Source organism: Chlamydotis macqueenii, chromosome 1, assembly GCF_036417535.1.
Source record: "Chlamydotis macqueenii isolate bChlMac1 chromosome 1, bChlMac1.mat, whole genome shotgun sequence".
NCBI lineage: Eukaryota > Metazoa > Chordata > Aves > Otidiformes > Otididae > Chlamydotis > Chlamydotis macqueenii.
This window is the reverse complement of record NC_141556.1, coordinates 30,156,646-30,179,390: the sequence shown is the minus strand read 5'-3', so window position 1 is coordinate 30,179,390 and position 22,745 is coordinate 30,156,646. Positions and strand designations below refer to the sequence as shown.

The 22,745-nt window shown below is 36.2% G+C and overlaps 1 protein-coding gene across 1 annotated transcript in view; it reads right to left on the bottom strand.

Annotated features, from left to right (window-relative positions):
* IMMP2L (inner mitochondrial membrane peptidase subunit 2) overlaps positions 1-22,745 on the bottom strand; it is a 488,259-nt gene that overhangs the window by 151,443 nt on the left and 314,071 nt on the right. The window contains exon 4 of the mRNA XM_086747793.1: positions 10,627-10,692. Coding sequence (XP_086603919.1) covers positions 10,627-10,692 — 66 coding nt within the window. The remainder of the gene's footprint in view (positions 1-10,626; positions 10,693-22,745) is intronic.

Sequence of the window (22,745 nt, the reverse complement as noted above, 5' to 3'; positions counted from 1 at the left end):
TTTCTTTACATATGTTCTTACCCCAAAAAATGTTTTAACTAGATTTTTATTTTGACTAAATTGGTCTATTTCCCTTAACATTAACATAGCTAAGATGGTTCATACCAGCTGAGACTCTGATCCTATGAGAGTATGTTCAGATGATCACAAACGGTAGTGTTGGTGCATTTTAAGAAGCTTCTGTGTTTCAGCTGGCGTTGATAACAGGCAACATGTGGTCCCTGTCAGCTCATTGCAATGCCAAGTACATGGTGTTCACATAAGCTGCCTTCTGCAGTTCCAAAAAGGAGCCCAGGTGAAAGCATTGGAAAGATGAGCATTTAGGAAGAACACTTTTGAGGCCAGCTATGCTTTTATATATATATATACAGTATCAAAATTGATGCAACTACTGTTGGTTCCCTACAAATCAGATGGAGATTAATCTCCTTCATTAGAAAGGAGTAGTATCATGCATGTGGTCAGCTTAAATGAATCACATGAGGAAGCAGTATCTCCAGTTGTGGGGGATGGAAGGAAGGAGGGAAGAGTGTATGTGTGCATGCAGAAATGGAAGAGGAGCAGAGAAAAGCAATACCTTTTAAAAATCACTTCCAGTTACCTGACCATTATGTGATTTGAAATGAACAGAAAGTCTGCTTAGTTCCTTCAAAGGAGACAAAGAAACTGGGGGTTGGGGGGGATTAAAAAAAAAAAGGTCATAATTTGGGACTCTGAAGCCAAGATAATGATGCAGATAATGAAACAACCCCATACACAGTCTACTTCACAAGATAGTTTTCTACTCATTGGAAGGTGGACACAACTGTTTAACTATGTCACTGGCTCTGTTCAGCACCATAAATATATTCAAGATAGTAAGAGGACTTTTGCCCCACTGTAAAATGAAATAATCAGTAAGATTTATTTACTTTATGCAGAGTAGAGTCTTCTATTTCAGCCTGTTTTCCTTCAATTTGCAAACATAGCAATATCTCTGATTCTAATACTGCTTAAGCTAATAAAAATATCCTTTCAATTTACAGGAGGAAAGTGCACAGCATTACCAGGTTCTGAACCTTGTTTGCCTTGCAGTATATCTACAAAAATCTGCTGCTGACAGACACGTGAAATTATTGTTAATTTACTGAGATGAGGAACCCAAGGAGTTCATTTAATGGCTGTCTCACACACTTCTTGTATGAGCATAAGCCTACCACACCATCTTTCATCATTACTTCCTCTTCTATAAAATTTGTTTAATACTATTTCCTTCCTCCTACCTCCATCTTTGTTCTTGTCATGCTGAACTTTTAATGCAATACATATAGATGAGCATCAGAGCTGACATGGAGCTCAACTTCTATCCAGAAACTACTTAAGCAGCCATCTAAACGTTGAGAAGATGAAGTCCTAAATTGCTCAGGACAAAGTCCATTTTTACTGAAGACAACCTTTATTCTCATGTGTAAGTATGGATTTCAGTGCCAAATTTCAGACCACTAATTACACTTGTATCTGTAGCTTAGAAAGCAAAAATGAAATAATTTGTGAAAACTAAAATACCTGAAAGCATTTTATTAACTATTGGATTTAAAATGTTAATGCATTTTATTCACTTGCTGCTCACTTGTTAAAAAAATTTTCGTAAAGACAACCTATTGAGCTTCTTATTGAGATTATTATACTTGAATGCATGTCTTCTCTAACAGTCTGATGTCTTGGAAGCAAATTGACTTTCATTGAAACAGAAATCAAATGTATTTTTTTAAAGAAAAAATGCCTACAAAAGACATTCTATCTTAAATGAGATTAATAGAATCATAGAAATATGGAATAGTTTGTGTTGGAAGGGACTACACTCCATTTGTTTAAGCTTCTAATAAAGATAACATTCCTCTAAATGTGGTGTAATGCCTTTGAAAATTGAAAAGATATCATAAAATCATAGGATAGTTCAATATGAAAGTGCCTTCAGGAGGTCTCTAGTCAAACCACCTGCTCAAACCAGGGTTAGCTATGTGATCAGATGAGGGCATTGAGGGCTTTATCCAGTCGGGTCTTGAACACCTCCAAGGAGGGAGACCACAGCTTCTCTGGCAACTGCCCCACAACCTGACCATACTTATGGAGAAAATTCTTCTTCCATCTTGTCTGAATCTCTCTTGTTTGAAGTCATGCCCATCACATCACTATGCCTGGCTCCACTTTCTTGCTAACCTCCCCATAGGTACTGGGAGCTTGCTGTTAGGTGACATCAAGGCCTCCTCTTCTCCAGGCTGAACAAGTCCCATTTCCCCAGCCTCTCCTCACAGGGCAAGTACTGCAGCCCCTGACCAGCTTGATGGCTTGGGGCCCTCTGCTGAACTTGTTCCAGATTATCATTCTCTTTCCTGCTCAAAACTGGGCACAGAAAAATCTGTATGTGTTCTATGACACAACGGTATTTTTCTTTTCCTGGAACAGCATTTGTGTGTATCACAGCCCTGTTCAGAATATTTGTGTTTAAAACATATGAAAAGGCCTCAACATCTTAGAAAATAATTTAGTAGAAAATAAAGACCTACTTAGTAGTAGAATTACCCATTCTTACATTGATCTCTACTCAGTGTCCAGCACATGTAAGCCAGTCAGGAGAAGTAAACTGGTAACTGTAACTGCTGGATATTCAGGAGAGGTAAACTGGTAACAATAACTCTGCTGGGTGTTTGTACTACAAAGAACCTCACAGCTGACCAACAGTGGGATGAAAACAGCAGAAGTTACATGCTCTCAGATGCTGGTGTAAGCACAGTCCAGACAGGACATGGTACTTTTCTCAGCTTTTCTCCCAAACTCCTATTCTCCATTCTTGTAGTTTCCAATGATAAAGACATCAAGTGCTTGCCTGCCTCTTTTCTCTTAATTCTAGAATATGTTTTAGCACAAGATAGAATGGTGCTTCACACAGCTACAGCAAATGCTGGCAATAAGAGTCTGCAGTTACACTTCCTCCATATACTGGTGTATACTTCACAATAACCATGGGCTACATAGCTACAGGGATTTACTGAAAGCCATCAGAAATGTTACTCCAAAGTGCCCACAGAGCATTTTAAAACCTTCCCCACTGTTTATTACTCTGGCAGATTAAAATAGTCTTTTAACATCACAGAGACTTGTTATGCATAGTGTTTACAGATAGGTCATCTTAAAAGAGACGCTGCTTTTCATATTTTAGAGTGTTGCTTCTCCAATTAAACAGAAAAAAAAAGATAAAAAAGGAAGTATAATAATAAAAACTTTCTCCCTCCTGTAGATGCAGCTGTCATTTGCGTTTTTGTTCAGATGCACACTAATAGAGAGTAGCTGAGTACATATTGCAGTTGCAATTGCGTACTCAATTTGCAGTACTTTTGAATTTAGCCTGAACAGTAACTCTGTGAAAGCTAGTGTTATTGATGGTCTCTCTTTTATTGTCTCTTAGTATTGTCCAAATCAACCCTCCTCACTTCAGAGGTAATAGGATGTGTTGTTTCTTTTTTTTCTATAAGCCAACACTGCAAATTCTGTACAGTCTCAGAGAATCACATTATGCTGTCTTTTTTTCCTTTAATATTAAGAGTTCCAGAGGTCACAATGGATCTACATTGTAACTCTATTGCTTTCAGTGAATTTTGACAAATGAAACCAACTGACATATCACAGAAACGGTATTGATGATATACATGGTCTTTTAGCAATCTCACTGCTGCTATCTGTGTTTTTCGAAGATAATATATCTTTAAAATGTTATGGATATTAAAGGAATGAAGATCTTACTGCATGGAGTGATGAATAAATACTGCTATAATATTAACACTCACACTTTCCAATGTGGAAAAAAAAAAAGTAAAACATTAGTCTGGAAAACTATATATTTTCGTTTTTGCATTTTCATATTTTTTTGCTTTTGTGAAAAATTATTTTATGTATATTTTCTGAAAACAAAAGATAGAACATCGGTACATTTTTTTTCCTTGAAATTCAACCTTCTATTCTTAATCTTCTTGTCTCTTCATGGACCTTCTGCAAACATTAGGCAAGCAGAATGTAATGCCAAGCAAAACCATTTCTCCATATTTTCTAATGAGTATGAAGAATTACAAATTTTAGAAATTCAACTTTGCTAATCTTTATTACTGGGCCTAAAGATCTATAGAACCTTATAAATTCATTATGGATACAGAAAATCTTCATCTCAGGTTTGTCAGATTGTTTTTGTAGTTTAAAGTCATTGTACCAATGTACATTCCCAATATATGCATTTACATAAATGGAGTCCAGCCATGCAAGGACTCTGTATATGGAAATAGAATAAAAATCAATGGAAACTCTATTTAGGAGACTTGCAAGGATACGATCAATGCTGAAGAGTCATGACAGAGCAGTATAACTGGAACATAAGAAAAGTTTTCATTGGCTTAAAAAAAAATCCTATTGGTACCTAACAACAAGAAGCGCAAAATAAATTGCACAAATCCTATGAGATATGCATTCTGTGCACATGGCCACAAAGAATATTTTGGAAGACAAAGAGGTTTTCATCTAAAGAGTAGATTGACTACTGCTACTTCCTTTAGGTACATAAAGTACAAAGACAAAACAGTATGAAGACTGCCATTAGTTATTCAAAAGGAAAGACGTTCCAAAATTTGTAATCTCTGAGGACAGTGCTGTGCCTTTGTAGAGTACAATCAGTTCTCATTTCTGTCGATCTCAGTAGCACTCTTGTCAATTTGGATCCCCACACTCACAGATTTATACTCACAACCCAAAGACAGAGACAGTGGACTTTGAGGAAGAAGGAAATAGGATAGAGCCATAAACACAGCCTGTGTATCATGTTCAGCTGTGCTTCCTACTCTTTTGATGTCTTTTACTGATATTCCATTTTGCTATCCCAACTTTGAGCCATAGCAAGCAGTACTTCACCACACCACCACTACCTCAGAATAGTTGCCAGAGGTCTTTGTGTATGTGTCTGGATGGTGGTGGGAGGTAGAGAGGAAACAAGATGACTTACTACAGCACTAGTGAACATAAAATTATTTCTCTGTGATTAAATGGCAAAGGTCTGGATGCAATTCCTGCCACTTGGTTGCCCTAAAGCTCATATGTATAGAGATATTCTTGTGCCACAACACTGGCAAAGTATGAGTTTTTTCTGCAGGCTATTCTGCTTCTTAGAGGCAGGTAGTATTTTTTTTTTTTTAATAATTTAACACAAGTTGCTATCAAGTAGCAGAGTCTCTGCATAAAGACATCTGTTTTGTTGGGCAACTATCCATGATTCTCAGTGAAAAACCTAGAAGTCACAACCATCTGATGAAATTGATCTGGTTCAGTGAAAACAAAAAGCAAGAACATTTCTTGATTGTCCTTTTTCACACTGAAAAGAGACAGCAACCGAACACCTGCATAGAGTAAGTGAATAGTTTGTTTGAAGCTGAAAGAGTTGTCCAACAAGTGGACAGAATGACCAGATTTTTGTCCTATTTTAAGGCAGTATGGGATCTTTGACAGGAAGAAGTAAAACAACCTGCATGAACATGACAACAGGAGTGCATGAAGTTATACTGCGACTGCTGCATTTAATAGCTGCTGATGGGCTTTATTTTTATTCTCTACTACTTTTTTGAACTTGTTTATTATCTCTGTCCTTCCTAACATTCTATGTAATAGTTTCTGGAATTTAATTATATACTTTGTAGTAAAAGTTGGAAAGTTACTGAAGTATGGTTTAGACCAACAGCCCTAATAATATAACGATCTATCTCTGCATTGTTGTGCTTTGAGAAACAAGGAGTATTTCCTTATTCACACCTTCAGAGCAGTTTTGCAAGATGCAACAGTTAAATGCAACATCATTTTGCTGAACCATTCAGTCCTCAGAGCACTGACTCCTAAAAAGTCTAACAATATCCCTGGACAAAACTTTTTAAAAATTACCCTTCCTAGAGACTCACAAATCACTCTTAAATCAGGTACAGTATTAAGAAGCAAACAATTAAATGAAAGAAACAGAATTGCCACACTAAGCTCCTGTGGACCTGTGCAACTGTGACAGAAAGAAGGAAAACAAATTAGTTCAGCAAGTTACTGAACAGATTAATTTTAAATGCTACTACTTTAATCTCAATTTTAATATTGTTTTACTTCACATAAACCTTAATTTATTTGTGTTCCTGAAAGCATACCATAACTCAGCCCTGATAGATTACTATAGATTTTTAAATTTCCAAAAGTGTGTTTAATATAAATGAGTTTTAATAAGTTTAATTTTAAGTTATTCAAAGTGTTTTATAATACCAACATTAATTTTTAACAAATTAGATTATATTGACTTTTAAAAGAAGGCCTCCTTTGGAAGAATTATATTTTAAATAGTGTTCAGGAACCATTGTAATGATTTCCTACTTAAAGCTAATTCTCCTGTGAATCCATGGAAAACAAGACAAAACCTGATCTATGGGAGATACACTTTGCAATATGGTCCATATACAAGCTGACCTATAGATTCATTCTCAAGGGCTAAATGGGGATTTTCTGTCTGTTTTACAATTCTTTTGAGGAGGAAGCTCTACTAGCTTATCCAAATTAAATTACCTGTTACAGGTTTGCAGCACAGATTGCATTTGCCACGGCAGCCAAGTGGGCAAACTGCTTTATGGAGTACATTAAACACACCATAACCAGTCGATCAAAACAGGTGATTATTCTGATGTATTCAGTGCTGGTGTGGCCTCACCTACTGTGCATAATTCTGGGCCCCACAGTTTAAGAAGAATGTGAAGGCAGTCAAATGCATCCAGATGAGGGCAACAAAGCTGGTGAAAGGGCTGGAAGCAACATCCTATGAGGAGCAGCTAAGGGCTTTGGGCTTGTCTAGTTTAGAGAAAAGGAAGCTGAGGGGTTACCTCATTGCTCTCTACAGCTTCCTGAGGAGGGGAAGTGGAGAGGGAGGTGCTGATCTCTTTGGTATTTGGTATCTTCCTGGTATTCAGTGATAGGACACGTGGGACTGTTTCAAAGCTGCACCAGGGGAAGTTTAAACTACAGATTATGAAGTATTTCTTTACTGAGAGGGTGGTCAAACACTGGAACAGGCTTCCTAGAGAGGTGGTCAATGCCCCAAGCCTGTCAGTGTTTAAGAAGCATTTGGACAATGTCCTTAACATGCTTTAGCGTTTGGTCAGCCCTGAAGTGGTCAGGAAGCTGGAATAGATGATCATTGTAGGTCCTTTCCAAATGAAATATTCTATTCTATTCCCTTCCAGGCATTCATAAGACACTATCAAACTCACTTCACTCACAAACTAGACTGGAAACAAGATCAGAAAATTGAAATGCCAGAATTTTTATTCAGTGAGTTTGTAGCATTTTTCAGTCCCTCAAAGCATATTTCAAAAGGTGAAGTACTATGTAGTCCATAATGTCTGACTACCTGAAAAATACAAAATTAAATGTCAAAATGGACAAATTATAGATGTCTCACCTATATTTATTTAAAAAAAAAATAGAACGCAGTCATTATTATTTTCAAAATGGCACATTTTTTATCTTATTTAATGCTTTTAGAAATGAAGAACTGAAAAATAGGATTTTTCTGGTATGGAGTCATAACATCTGAACTCAAGTACCAATGGCTCTGTCTATTTGATCTTTCATTACTTTTCAGTAATAAAAAAAAATCATAAAATACTAACTAACATATTTTAATTGATAACATGAGAAAATATACCAGTCTTGTGACAAATTAGCCCTAATTGTGCACCAAATAGATCAAAAAAGATAATTAATTCATTTATGAAAGCATAACTACAGACTCACAGACCATATTGTCTATTACTTATCATGTAAAGCCTCAAATGAAAATATCTTCCAACTCACAATTATTTACAAATCTTTCTTCTCAATGGAAGACTGGAAGACTCATTGAAAACACGTATTAATTAATTCTGGCACATGAAACCAACTAAATTTTGCAGAGCAACAGATATGCTTTTTATATTTTACTAACCTTCCAGATAAAATGTCCAACACAACACAACTCTTTATATAACCATCACCTCTCTGCAAAACTATTATACCCACAAATGGCCTAGTAAGTGCTAGAACGCCACCATGTCTAACCAATGATGCCCACTTTTCTGTACCCTGGATGTGAAACAACTGCTTCGTAGTGAGACTGGATGTTTTCTCAGCAAGAGGATTTCTGATTCATCAATAGAGAAGTAAAATGCTTAAAGAAGTGGGTTTTGTCAGCATATGGGCATGTATACTCCACCTCAAAGACTTGATATTAAGAAGGAGGATGTTCAAATGTTCCTCTAAGGTCAGTATATATTAGTTGTGCATCACGTTTCAATCACACCAAAAAAAGAGCCAGAACAACAGGGTAGAGTCCCATACTTCTAGAAACATTTTTGTACATGATCCTTGTTGCTTTCAGTTTTCTTTTCATTCAGAGCATCATTTTATGCTGATCAAGAATAATTCAATATATTAAAATATATAGACATAAAATCTTACTATATCAAACCCAATTTTTCTTAGTTTGTAATAAAGACTGTCTTCAGACATCAAATAGGAGTCAAAATCTTCTATTTATGTTTTCTATACATGCTTCCATTACCAGTTTATTTCAGTCACAAATACCTTCTTGCACTATCATTACAGATAAAATATATATTTTAGAAAAATATTGCCAACTTTGCTGTTTTATCTTATTGTCTAAGCTTTTGCTTTACCCTAGTGATATGAAAAGTGGCAAGTATTACTTACATTTCCTACACATACATATACACAATTAAGGGACAATAACATGTAATAAAATCTTAACAAGTTATAATAGTCCAATAATTTATTCTTTAGCTAAAAACTATTTTCTGCAGTTAAAGCAAAAAGCTCTGGGACAATTTTAATGTATTCAAGTAGAAAAAAATGCACATCTGAATTACTGAGATTAATATTTCTACCAATAAACTAATCTAACCTGTTTTACCAAAGACAAATTAGGATCATTGTACAGACTTCTGTACCCATGAGTGATTCACTAACTTACAGGCTTGTCAATACTCTGCACACACTCTCATAGCTATTAGGCTCCACACCTTTGTCCATTTGGCCAAGAAAACACTCACAGAAGTTAATGAAAAGTTCAGAGTCTTAAGGCATTTGAACGGACAGCATAATTAATTTCCTACAGCTGGAATTTAAGTTATTAAATGTCTTTTTCATTATCATAAACTACATTCCATTTCAAAAATTCAGACAAATATGTTAATAATATAGAACAGTGAAAAGTAACAAAGTTTCTTATATTGCTGTCTCTTTCTGACATTGCTACAGAAATTAAGGAAGAATACGGAATCATGAATAACAGTCTTATATGAATTACAGCACTAGTATCTCATACATCAAGGACTAAGTATCTTCTTAAGGATAAAGGCATCGCTCCGTAGCACACACTGTTCCTATGTTTTTTAAAGTGATAGCTAGTTTTAGCTGTAGATGTCCATAGGTTTCAGACAGCAAATTATCTTCTTAGTGTCTGTTATTTCAGATATTTTGCTTCAATAGAAATGTCAGAACTTCATTTCTCAAATGGAGATCATTCAGAAGTTTTCAATAAAACAGAATTATATCAACTGCAAGAGGAAAAAAAAAGACCCAGACATATTCCATAATGCCCAACAGCCCTCTAGTGCTGCTATTAACTAGGGCTCATTGAGACCACACTCAAATCCTTGATTTGCATAGCAGCTGCCAAGTACTTTTTAAGTATTCACTACACCAGAGCAAGAATCATTATCTAAATGAATTGAGTCTCAGTCTGCCATATTGCTTGAGAGCTCCCAAGGTCATTCATATCTTAGTGTGGGAAACTAGGGATTTACCCTCCCAGCTCTATGCCAATTCTCTTCTGTACCTTGGAAAAATAAATCTTTTCAAACAAGTATTTTCATCAAAATAATACTGTTCCCACAAAAACTTTTGATTTACATCTACTAGCAATTTATTAACAACCAGCCCCAGTAGGAAGGTGTATCTGTCAGAGTAAACCAAGTCTTGAAGTACTCTAGAGTCTACTCTTGCTACTTTTTTTTTTTTTCTGATCGAATAATTTACTCCAAATCAGTTTGACCATATTCCCTACAGATTCCTACAAATTGCAGTGAAGGCAGTCATCTATAAGGATTCTTTGTCTCTAGAATAAAATAAAAAAAAATTTTAAAACCTCAAAAATCTAAACGAACAAACAGAACCCCCTTACTTTTATTTGCCACAGTTTGAAATAGCAACTGAACTCTCTAAATAAAAAGTCGCAGCCCTATAATCTTACTGAAAAAATGCTGTACAATTACCTGCCTTGATACTTGGCAGAGATATTCTAAGAAACAAGCATTATTTGCACCCATGTACTTTTCATGAGAGACTGAACAGTTTTGTGTAGCATTTCTCCTCTGATTAAAAAGGAGACAGGTACAATGCTGACATCCCTGTTAAGAACAGATAGAAAGAAAATACTAGAAAGTTCTCGTTGTCTAGGATACTGATTTAAAATCCACTGAAAAGCTGCACTACTCCTATAAAGACTCAGAGACTAAGGCTTAAAATACTTACTTGATAATGTCTCCTTCAAGAGCAATCACTCGTTTAATGATCTTCTGTTCAGGGTTTCTAGGAGACCTGAGACAAGGGATAAGGTTATAGAATCAGTAATGTTCCCATTGTTTTAAGAAAACGAGAAGAAATTCCACAAAGAAATAGATACTTAAAGTCATTAGGAGATTCTATGTTCTCCTTGATATAGCATCAGTCACGATGTTCCACTCTGACGTGAAGCTGCTGTAATCATTCACATTGCATATCATCCTTGAAAAGCTGATGCTGAAAAATTACCCACTTACAAACACCTCAATAATCAACATACCTTTTATCATTAAAAATACATTAACAACATTGAAAGTGGAATGTCCCACTACCAATGAAGAAGGTACCTTTGCAAATAGATTGATGTATTAAAACCTGAATTCCCTATCAAACGTTAACATCATATTGGGTTTAAACATTCATGTCATTCATTCACTTTGGGAAAAAAAAATCTCCCTATGTTATATTAATACTTATCACTAATTTAGGTAAACCTTGCCTAGGGAATTGTGGAAGTTTAAAAAATGTCATAAAATTTTCTGAAAGTTTCAGCTTTATCTAAAGTTTCTTAATGAAATACCATGTTTTCACTTCAAGTTATTTTCCTATAGGTATGTTTTATTGAGTGGACTTTGATCATGCATTACAGAATACTATGAGAAAGCACAGCTGAACTTGCATGCCCAGTCTGAATACTCCAACTCCCTGGAAGCACATTAGATAGGACTATTAAAAGTGTTATTCTACCGTAGTTTTGACAAATTAATGTAGACATACGTGCACCCTAGCATTTCTTTCTTTGCTATATACTTTTTTTTTCATTCTTCACTTTTAATTTTTTACCTATGCAAACTTAGTAGAGTGTTTTCATGTTATTTAAAAAAAATAATTTTGTTTTCTGCTTGTATATAGGAAAGTCAGTAAAGGAACAAAAGGATTTGATTTTATGCTGATGCTTGGGTTCTGTATATTAGACTCCATGCACAGCCTACTAGACATGTAATCGTAAGAGCTACATATATTACAGTTTTCACGTGTAAAACTTTGGCCATGACATCCTCACAACAGACCACTACCACTGAGCACGTCTCTGGTCAACTTGTAGCATGCTAAGATTAGATTTTCTTAAAAAGCAAAGCTGAGATGAATCTGGATTAAAACCTTGTTGACACTGTTGCATGACTAAAGGAATTTGCTGTTCACTTTCAGTTCAGAAAGTTTAAAAGAAAAATATTTTCAGGCTTATGCAATTTTTTTTTAATATGAAGCTAAAAAAGTATTCAAAATTTTTAAAAGTTATTTGGTTGTGTGTGTGTGTGTCCATATATTTGAAATATATTTATATTTCAATGTAAGAAAACAAAATTCAAAAAGGATATTTTTTAATTTCAATGTATCAAATAGTTTCACTTTACAATTCACCAAGCCTGAAAACCCTATTTTCACAAAGCAGTGTAGAGCAGTGAACATTAAGGACCATACCCTGCTTCCCTAGTCATCACTAGAATTTTCAAGTCATTATGTCATTTACGGTAATATTTTATTTAACATTAATTTTACCCAAAGGGTTGTATATTCCAGTTCAGTCTTGTCTTTCATGTTCTTTATCAGGCCGAGAATACACATTTAAATAATATTTTACATTTAAATCTTGGGATGAATTAATCAAGTTTTAGATGCTTATATGAGTCAAATATCTGGAATATCCACAGCACTTTCTGATGCTGCTCTCAAGCAGGCTTCAATGCACACTCATTCGAGCATTGATCACCTCTCATTCTCAATCAGAGCACAGCCTAAGAAAAAACAATTCACCTTTATTATTACAAGCTATTATAAATTTGAAATATTTGCAAAAATTACTTTACTGTTGAATAGTTTCATTTTTAATTCATTTAGGCTCAGATTGTAACATTTTCATGTAAATTTTAAGTAATGGAAATAATAATACATGATATATGTGATGAACCGTGCATTTCTTAAAGAATGAATGAAAACAAACTCTAAGTTCACTCTTTCAAAATACTGTTCTGGTTGAACACCTTACTTTCAAATGTCCTTTGAAATTCCCCACGTACGCCTTTTCACTTGATTACTATGTATATACTGTAATGTAATTACTGACCTCTCCCTTAATTTACCTTCCTTGTGGAAAAAAAAATTAAAAAAGTAATGAACATTACTATATACATCATTCTAAATCTGAGATATGAGTTTTTGTTCTAAGAGTGGTTACTTTTCTGCCAGTAATTACCTGTTTAACCAAAACACATAATTTATCAGAAATACTTCAAGGAATTTCTTGTGGAGAGTTATTATAAATCAGGAATATTTTTAATATTTGAAGCCAGTATAGTTTAAAAATAAACTTTATACTAATATTCTGATTATAAACCATGAACATGGCAAACAACGGTAAGAGAGGGAGCAGTAGGTTCAAACCAGCCAAGAACATGGGCACTTTTAAACTAAGTATTTTCAAGAGTGATCAGAATGTTTTGTTCAAGAGCCACAATGATTGAACAGGAGGTAAGAGAGACTAGTTCTGAAGTGATGGATATTGATACTTTCCTGAAAGGTATTTAGTGCAACACTGGGATTTCATTGATTATGGAAATCACAAAACCACATAGATATAGGCAATTTCTGTCTTTGAAATTTCACGGCTGCTATAGAACAAATTAAAGAATGAAGGACAAAAAAAGCCCCGAATACTGTAACCAGTAATTGTGTAGTACTTCTCTGTCGCTGATATCACGGTGAGGTAACAAACAACAACCTTTGAAAATGGGATTTGTTCAAAACAGAAGGAAATAGAAAAACAGAAGAAAGTGTTGGTGTACCTGTTTGCACCCCTCCTAAATTACACTGTTTTTTCATTCTCCTTATACAAAAGGTCATATTCAGGCATGTTCCTTTTAAGTGATATTGTGTGGGAAAATATTAGATTTCTTAAACACAATGAACATACTGTTTCTCCCAAATATGGCATTCAGAAGACATAAATATAATTAATATGAATTAATTACAACCACCTATATATTTACCAGCCAGATCCATACTTGGTGTTTCACAGAGAAGTCACCATTCCTTCACCATTTTCTAAATGAGCCTCTCAACATGTTAAGTATACATTTTCCTCAGTAAAAATATTTCCTTGTCTGCATATAACTATTTTTGACTATGCATGAATTAGGGACAGTAGTGCAAGCAGAAACAGAATGAGTATGAAAATCTCAAGCACATTACAAATATTAATGCACAAGTAGCACGTAGCAGCACATCAGGAATACACTAGGAAAAACAACTCTGGAAAATAAGTCTGACTCTTAAATGTAGATTGAATTCTGCCCCACTCGTAGTCACTTTTCCTTTCTGCATGTAGAAAAGTGGAAAACAGGCAAGTCTAGGGGTGTGTCCATTGAGCCACCAAGTTTGAGGCTAACTCATTGTTACAAATTTATCTTTAAATAGCAGTATTCTTTTCTCAAGCACCTCAGGAGAATGACCACTTTATAATACAAAAAGAAAGCAATGGTCTGTGTGTCATCCAAGACTGATAAATATTTTTATTTGAATATTTTTAACAATTCTTTAAACTTCTTCTACAGATCACTCGATGGCTGCCTGCAAATAATAGAACAAAAGAGCAATATCCTCTCTGTCTGAAATATCATTTGATAACGGGACGTTTCACTCTGCCTTTGCAACAAATTCTAATTTGTTCCAAAATTTAAGATCATGCACAGTGCAATGCAGAAATCTCAGCCTCATGCACAAAGACATGTATCACGACATCAAAATCTAGATTCAGAGTTTTAAGATTAAAAATTTACCAAGAGAAAACTAGACATTTTATATGTATTTGTTTGTGGTTTTCCAAATGCAGTCTTAGCAAATCAGCATAAGTAACCTGCCACAGTTAGTTAGTTTCTTCTGGTAATAATACCTAGCTCCCTCTCCCAAGCCTATATGTTTGTTTAATTCTGTATTGACTTTCAACAGTATAGTCCTCATCCACACCCAGCTTTCATTAAAAATTAATGAGCAATTCCACCACAGTAAAAGAAGAAAAACAAATGCCCATGTCATTGGGACATCATTAACTTTGTGTTAAAGCCTCTCCCATTTGGCCATTTGTTTGAGAAGGAATTGAGAGAATTAGGTTAAGCAGAGGTGAAGGTGGATCACCCCAATGATTAGGGCAGATTCAAATTATTTTTAGATCTCTAGCAAGCACTTCAAGATATAATATTCTAACCTCCAGCCTACACACTATTCCAGGGCAAGTCTCCCTTTATCTAGCCAATTGATACTGCTGAAAAAAAATTGCAGAATACATAGGAACTCCCCTCTCACTACACACATATTGAGTTCTAAAGTTAAAAGATATGCTTCAACAGAAGAGCTGGAAAGAGTTCCATTTCCTTTTCACAAAAAAAAAAAAGACCCTGCTTTTCAGAACTGAAGACACAGAGCACGTCATGGAGAGAAAATTTTGAGAGGATGAAGATTGGTCAGATAGCTTCAGCTGGGTTTTATCAGTGATGCATTCCCAAAACCAGTCTGAAATAAACTAATAATTGACAAGTTCATAAGAAGAGGCAATTTCTTGAGGAGGCACAGAACAATAGTTGAAGCTCTGTTAGAAAGTGACACTTTTCTATTTCAGGAAAGCACTAACAATGTTTCCTAGTTATTACCTCAATATCGCTTCTCCAATAAAAATGAAACATTTACTTATGGTTTTATTTTTAATTATATGCTCTTACAAAACCCATACATATATACGTACACACACATATTTATATACACATACATAAATTTATACAAGCATCCATTCTTCTGTGTTCAACTCTGTATTGAATGGTATGAGATTGCAGTACTACAAAGCATGTTTACCAGCAAAGACAGGAGGAACGATACAGCCAGCAGGAAAATACACTGTTTAGAAAGTGATTGTTAGATACAAATGCTGACAACTCTCCAAAGGCTTTCTCCTTTCCTGATTGAGCAACTGAGTACTTCAGCCACCATACTGCTTCTAGATTTTTCCTTTCTATCATTTGAATTATTTATTTACTTTTATGGATACTGCTTAGTGCAATTTTAAATAACTGCTCCATAAGCTAAATAACATTTGATCAATCATGAAATGTTCATATTTTAACTTTTTGTATGTGTTATTTGACAATTATTACATTTTTTGAGTTGTCTAACTATAGTCTTCTCAAAAGTGCTCACAGCAAACCATGGTTAAGAGCTTGAAACTGAAGTTTCCACAGGCTTTTCTAGAGAGAGAGAGTGCTTTTTAGGCTATATCCTAAGGTCCCAGTAAAATAAGTGAAGGAAGACAGTTGATTCATTTTTAATCTCCAGAGGGATATATTAACATGTATCCCCAAATGCTATGTGGTATTCCCTGCTGAGCATGCAGTCCCTGTAATAAATTTTAAAAAGTAACCTACCGATCCTGGATAATGATCAAACACAATGTTTGATGCTCAGACACACAGCAGACACACCAAAAAACAATTATATCTTTCAACAGATATTAGCACAACAGCTATCACGAAAAGCAGTAAGAAGTTAGACCTGAATAAGAGTGAAGTCCAACTAAATAAATGCTACGACATACATTTTTTTTTTTTTCCTTGAATGAGCACTCTGATCTTCTGGATCCACGCATCAGAAAAATAAGATAAGACCTTACACCGTGAACTTATAATGAAAAAGCAGCTAATATGTTTCAGACAGATAGCTTGAATTAGATACTTTTATGATCTACATACGTTTAATGTTACCCATCCATTATACTCATCAACCTGTATGGGTTCTGTGCTCTCTTTGGAAAATTATTGGAATCTTGATAGTAACTGAGCATTTTTTAAAACAGGACAAGTAATAGATGTTTATTAAAAAATTGCAGTGAAAAGTGCCTGAAGTTTGCACTGTTTATATGTATGTATCTATGCATATGCATGTATAAGTATATTACTGTTAGCACATAGCTTTACTTTTTACGAGACTGAAGCATGATGTTTAGGCAGCAGCTGGAAGTTTGCCTTCAGATTATTTTTAATGTACTTCAAATTGGGATTTATGTGATTTGATCATCATTTACATGGAGGCAACTGATAATGAACAGTGTATTGTTATAGCATGAACAGAATGGAATAATGAAGGCTACCTTCTTCACAAACATTATTTCTGCTTTTATTTGTGTTGTTAATGGCAAATATTGAGAAGGATTTAACTCCATAAAACAGGATAAGGGGGAGCTGTCGAGATCTTAGTCTAACATTGTGATCCAAAGCCATTCACTCTTAGTTTCCCAAAACTAATTCCTATCTGATCAAAAAATCCAGTATAGTTATGTTTTACACTTATGGGAATTTCCAGACTTGCTGCAGGATGAAAAATTAGTTGTATATCTCCTTCTTGAGCCTTTTGGGGATCCAGAAAATAGCCAGAGCAGTAATTAAAATGTAGATGGAGGCCAGAATAAATGGCATTAAAATACCCACAGAATTGGGAGCCTCAAAGTACATTTTTGGTGGCTTTACTTTTAAAATATGCTTGGAGGAAGAGGAAATAGAGAGGCAGTGGAGCTACTTCATCCTTATTTTCTGGTCTTGCATAGTAAGACAAACAAGGAGTTCAGCCCCGATCGGGACCAGACTACGCAGTCTCTCTCTCGCTCCCCCCACCCTCCGAGAGAATAGGGGGAGATGATATAAGAAAAACGGCTCAAGGTTTGAGATAAGGACAGGGAGAAATCCTTAAAGTTACCGTCACGGGCAAAACAGACTCGACTTGGGGAAAACTATTCATTTATTTCTAAAATTAGCAGGAGAATGAGACAGGGAACAAGATAACCTCCCCCCACCCCTCCCTCTTCCCAAGCTTAACATTATCTCTACTACCTTCCCCTCCCGAGCGGCACGGGGGGGGAAAAGGGAATGGGGGTCGCGGTCAGTTCATCACGCGTTGTTTTACGCCGCTGTATCATCGTCAGGGGAAGAACTCCTCGCATTCCTCCTCTGCTCCAGCGTGGGGTCCCTCCCACGGGCCACAGTCCGTCGTGAAACTGCTCCGGCGTGGGTCATCTCTTCCACGGGGTGCAGTCCCTCTAGAACAGCTGCCCCAGCGGGCCCTCCACGGGCCACAGCCTCCTTCAGGCCTCCACCTGCTCTGGCGTGGGGTCCTCCACGGGCTGCAGGTGGATCTCTGCCCCTCTGTGGACCTCCATGGGCTGCAGGGGGACAACCTGCTCCACCATGGTCTTCACCACGAGTTGCAGAGGAATCTTGGCCAGAAGCTGTATTACTCCTCCCCCTCCTTCTTCACTGACCTTGGCGTCTGCAGCCGTTCCTCACAACAGGCTGGCAGACGCCTCTCAGGATCCTTTTTACATCTTATTCACTTCTCATCTCCTCTCCACTTCTTGCAGCCTGGCCGGGCCGAGTTGGGCCCAGTCGGCTGCCCGGTGGGAGGCCAGAGGGTGAGGCCTGCAAGGCCCATGAGGCTCGCGCCTCCCCCTCTCTGCCCCCAACTCAGCTGCTTCACATCTTCTCCTCCCTCTTTTTCCTGTTTTCCCCTACTTAAATACGTTATCGCAGAGGTGTTATCACAGGACATTCTGCTACCAATTGGCTCGGCCTTGGCCAGCAGCAGGTCCGCCCTAGGCCCGGCCGAGTCCACTGAACAAAGGGGAGCGACTTCTAGCAGTTTCCTACAGAAGCTACCACCTTAGGCCCCCCCTCACTAACAAAACCAGAACATTCCACCCCTCGCCTCTGTGAATTACGTATTTAAGTATTATAACTAAAATACACACACATCAACAGAAGAAAATAGAATTCCCCGCACCAAAATCAAAATAATATCCTCACAACACCAACAGTGGGTAGACAATTAACAAACAATTCACCACTTATCCCTTCACCACAATCAGAACATAAATTCCCCATAATCATTTTGCTCTTTTGTCAAGTTCAATCCCTGTTTTGCCCGTTACTGCTCCCAATTAAACTCAATCCTTATCTCAAATTCCTCGAGCCCCACGTTGGGCGCCAAAATAACTGTCGTAGTTCAGCCCCAACGGGGACCAGACTACGCAGTCTCTCTCTCACTCCCCCCACTCTCTGAGAGAATAGGAGGAGATTTGACAAACAAAAGAAAACCAGGAAAAAAAAAAAACCAAACACGCGGGTTGAGATTGAACAAAAAGTAAATTTAACAGCAATGACAGAAGAAAACAATAGAGTGATGGAACACAAATACAGTATAATAGCTCACAACAGATCTCCACATCCAGTCTCTTCCAAGTAGCAGGGAGCCTCCCTTCAGCACCCTCCTCACTTATATACTGAGCATGATGTCAGATGGGATGGAATAGCCCTTTGGCTAATTTGGGTAAATTAACCCCAGCTGTTAGCTAATTAGTTAACTATCCCAGCCATAGGGGCTACCAGCTTCAGTTCTCCACCCAGCTCAGGTAAATATTAACTCTATCCTGGCCAGAACCAGGACACATGGCTGCATCATAGACTAGATAAAGATGTTGACTCTTAAAAAAAGTTTTGTGCCCTGGTCTATGATGAACAAGCTTCCTGTTGCCAGTGTAGTATTTGATGCTCAAACTCTGTACAGTACAAACTATGTAGCAATATCCATTCTTTCATCCCTCCCAGTACTATAACTACGATAAAACAGATCCAACTCTAAATGGTGCATAACAATGTAAATTTACTTAACATATGTACTTATTTTCTAAAACAAAATATTTTCAATCCAATTATTTTATTTTTTTCCCTGTGCATAACTTTTATCTAAATTGCATACTTCTTTATGCAGATCATAATGTTTAGCTAATTGCATCACAGGTTCGAGACAATTTCCACTATTTATATTCTGGAAAATAACACACATTATAATAGTGGAGGAAAATAAAAAAGACTACGCTTATTTTATCCTTTTTTTTTTTGCTGTTATTCCTATTGTGAATTTCTATTATATGGAATTGCTGTATTAAATATATCCAGTAACCAGGTCCAGTATCTGTGCTCAGTTTGGACCCACCAGTACAAGAAAGATAGACAACTGGAATAAGTGACAGACCACAAAAATAATAGTAAGAGAAGAGTAATGTAACATCAGTGGCTAAAGAAACTGGGTTTGTGCAGATCAGAGATGAGACAAAAGGTTTAGTTGCTACTGTCAAACTGGTGACTAGGAATTCATATATTTCAGAGAGGTGCATAGCAGAAGGAGGTAAGGAAACAGCATGAATTGCAGCAAGGGAAATTCCAGTTAGATATCAGAAAAATTTTCACACTGCATGTGGCTAAACAGTGGTGCTGATTGCCCAAAGAGGCTGTGAATCACAGAGGTACTCAGAACTCGACTGGACAAAGCTCTGATCAGCCTGACCCAGCTTCAGAGTTCAACCTGCCTTGAGTGGTTGGTAGGACGAGATAATCACCAGAGGTGCCTTAAAATATCAATTATTTTTCACTTGTAACTATATACACCCTTTAGTCTCTTATTAAAATATATGAAAAATCATTATGTTGATACCTTAAAAATCAAAATATTTTCTCTGGGGTGGAGGCTTGATGCCAGAAGAGATCATACTGATCACCTTAATTAACTGCTGTAGCCCACAGACTTTTTTTTTATTATTATTTTCTGTCATTTTGGATAGTACCTAATTCTATTATAAAGCATTTTTAGAGAAGGTTACGATATCTTGTTTCAAACATTATGAGTAACAATAAGACTAACATCCAGAGAAATTAGTCCAAAGTTTAATTATCCTTGCTATTAGGAAATTGCATCTGCATTCAAAATTGAATTTATCCAACTTCATCTTCAATTTCATGCTTTCTCCTTTAAGGCAGAAAAACCTTCAACATCTCATTTCTTCTGCAGAAAGATTTGGGCACAACAGTTCTTCTTAAATTTCTCTTGGATTTATCAGCTAGAACTCCTTAACTTCTTAGCATACAGTTAGTTCTGCAGTTCCAGGACCGCTTTTGTGACCATACTTCAAATTTCCTCCAGCACTTACATTTTCTTCTTGGCACACAGATATGAGAACTTAGTATTATTCAGCTTAAGTTATTAATATATTTAATAATAAATTAAGTAAAATAATCTGGTTTTATTATGCTGACTCAATGCAAAAATCTCTTTTTTATTTCTTAATATTCCTTTTATTTTGTATATTCAGGTAAAAAAAAGCTCATCCTTTTCATTCGAGCTGATTTCAAAAGGATACAAAAAAGTAACATCTAAACTTTTTAGCAGGGCCTGCTGTGATAGAACGAGCAGTAATGGTTTTAAAATAGAAAGAGGTAGATTTAGATTAGGTATGAGAAAGAAATTTTTTACAATGAAGGTGCTGAAATACTGGAATAGGTTGCCCAGAGAGGTGGTGGATGTCCCACCCCTGGAAACATTCAAGGCCAGGTTGGATGAGGCTCTGAGCAACCTGATCTAGTTGGAGATGTCCCTGCTCCTTCCAGGGGGGTTGGACTAGATGACCTTTAAAGGTCCCTTCCAACCCAAACTACTCTGTGAATCTATGATTCTATGATTTAATATAGAACTCTTAACAGTTTAATCCAATCACATCTTCTAATCTCATATGTCTTCTAAAGCTGTGGGGAGTAGTTAATTATATCAATTATGTAACAAGCTTTTACATATTGAACATTGTTATCACCTCCTCTATCACTCTTATATTTTCCAAATGTTCCTGTTCCTTCAGCCTTCCCTCACCTATCCACTTTGTGTGTACCTTTTAGGTGAACTCAAATATCAATCTGCTGCTCTTGCTGAGGCTTCTCCATTTCTGTACTGAACAGAATAATTATATACTATGTCCTGAAATGATGTTTCTATTAAGTAACTGAATTTAGTTTCTGTAAAACTATCATATTTCTGCTTGCCGTTCACTTTATGTTGCACAAATTTCCCCCACTCCAATCTCTTTCCTTTCATAACAGCTCCTAGCCGATTACCTTTAAAGGTTCCTTCCAACCCAAACTATTCTATGATTCCATGATCTAAACCCAACTCTGAGTAAACTCTTTGCTAAAACAGTTAACGAATAAAGTTTTGATTCCTACTTGCACTTCACATTCTATAAAGCATGTTTTTGGACAGTAACCATGTGATTCAGGTCATGCTGTAATTACATGGTCACGTTATTTTTTACTGCCCTGTCTATCTCTGTATTGTTTGCAAGCTTACCCAATGTTTATGAAGATAACTGACAAAACCAGTACCTATCTTTGGATCACAAAGCAATCTGCTGGAAATGTTGCAATTAACAGATGTCTCTCCAACCATATCTACGTCTTCACAGCTGAATGGAGCCTGTTTATAATCCATCTAATATGGCCCACATTAACTCCATAAAAGATAAGCTTCTAGATTAAGACATTATGTGGTAGTAAAAAGAATTCTTGAAGAAACCAAATACACTATACTACGGCCTTTATCAAAATTATATTTATGTAATTGTTTTGTAATTTTATTGATAAAACATATGTTTTGCCTGACAAAACCTATTTCTGAATTGATTAACCTTGACCATATTTTAGCTTCTACTGATAGAACGAGAAATAAATCATGTGGTCATTTTGCTCAGATAAGATGTTTCCAAGGCAATTCCCTTTGGTTTAAAACTGGAAATTTATTGGAAGTCTTGAAGTTATTTGCATTTTCTCCTTTGTCTTTCTTCCCCTTCAACTGCTAAGGAGGCATTTTCCAAATGATATTCCACACTACAAAAACCGTTTGAGTCCATTCTCACCTGTCAGTAGCAATTGTTGAACCAGTTTTGACCTTAAAAAGTGTTATAACTTTAAAGGAAGTGAAATAGATCAGCAATTTTTTTCAAATAGACCTATTATGCAGAAATTGTATAGAATTTTGACAATGTTAGCAGATAATGAGAGCAACGGAAAACATTATTCGCTTGCTCCTGGATTCCCTCTGGGCTAAATTTGACAAAGCAGGCCCCAGCCCTTATAAATACTGGTTTAGTGAACCATTTTGAGCATTCACCATTTTTC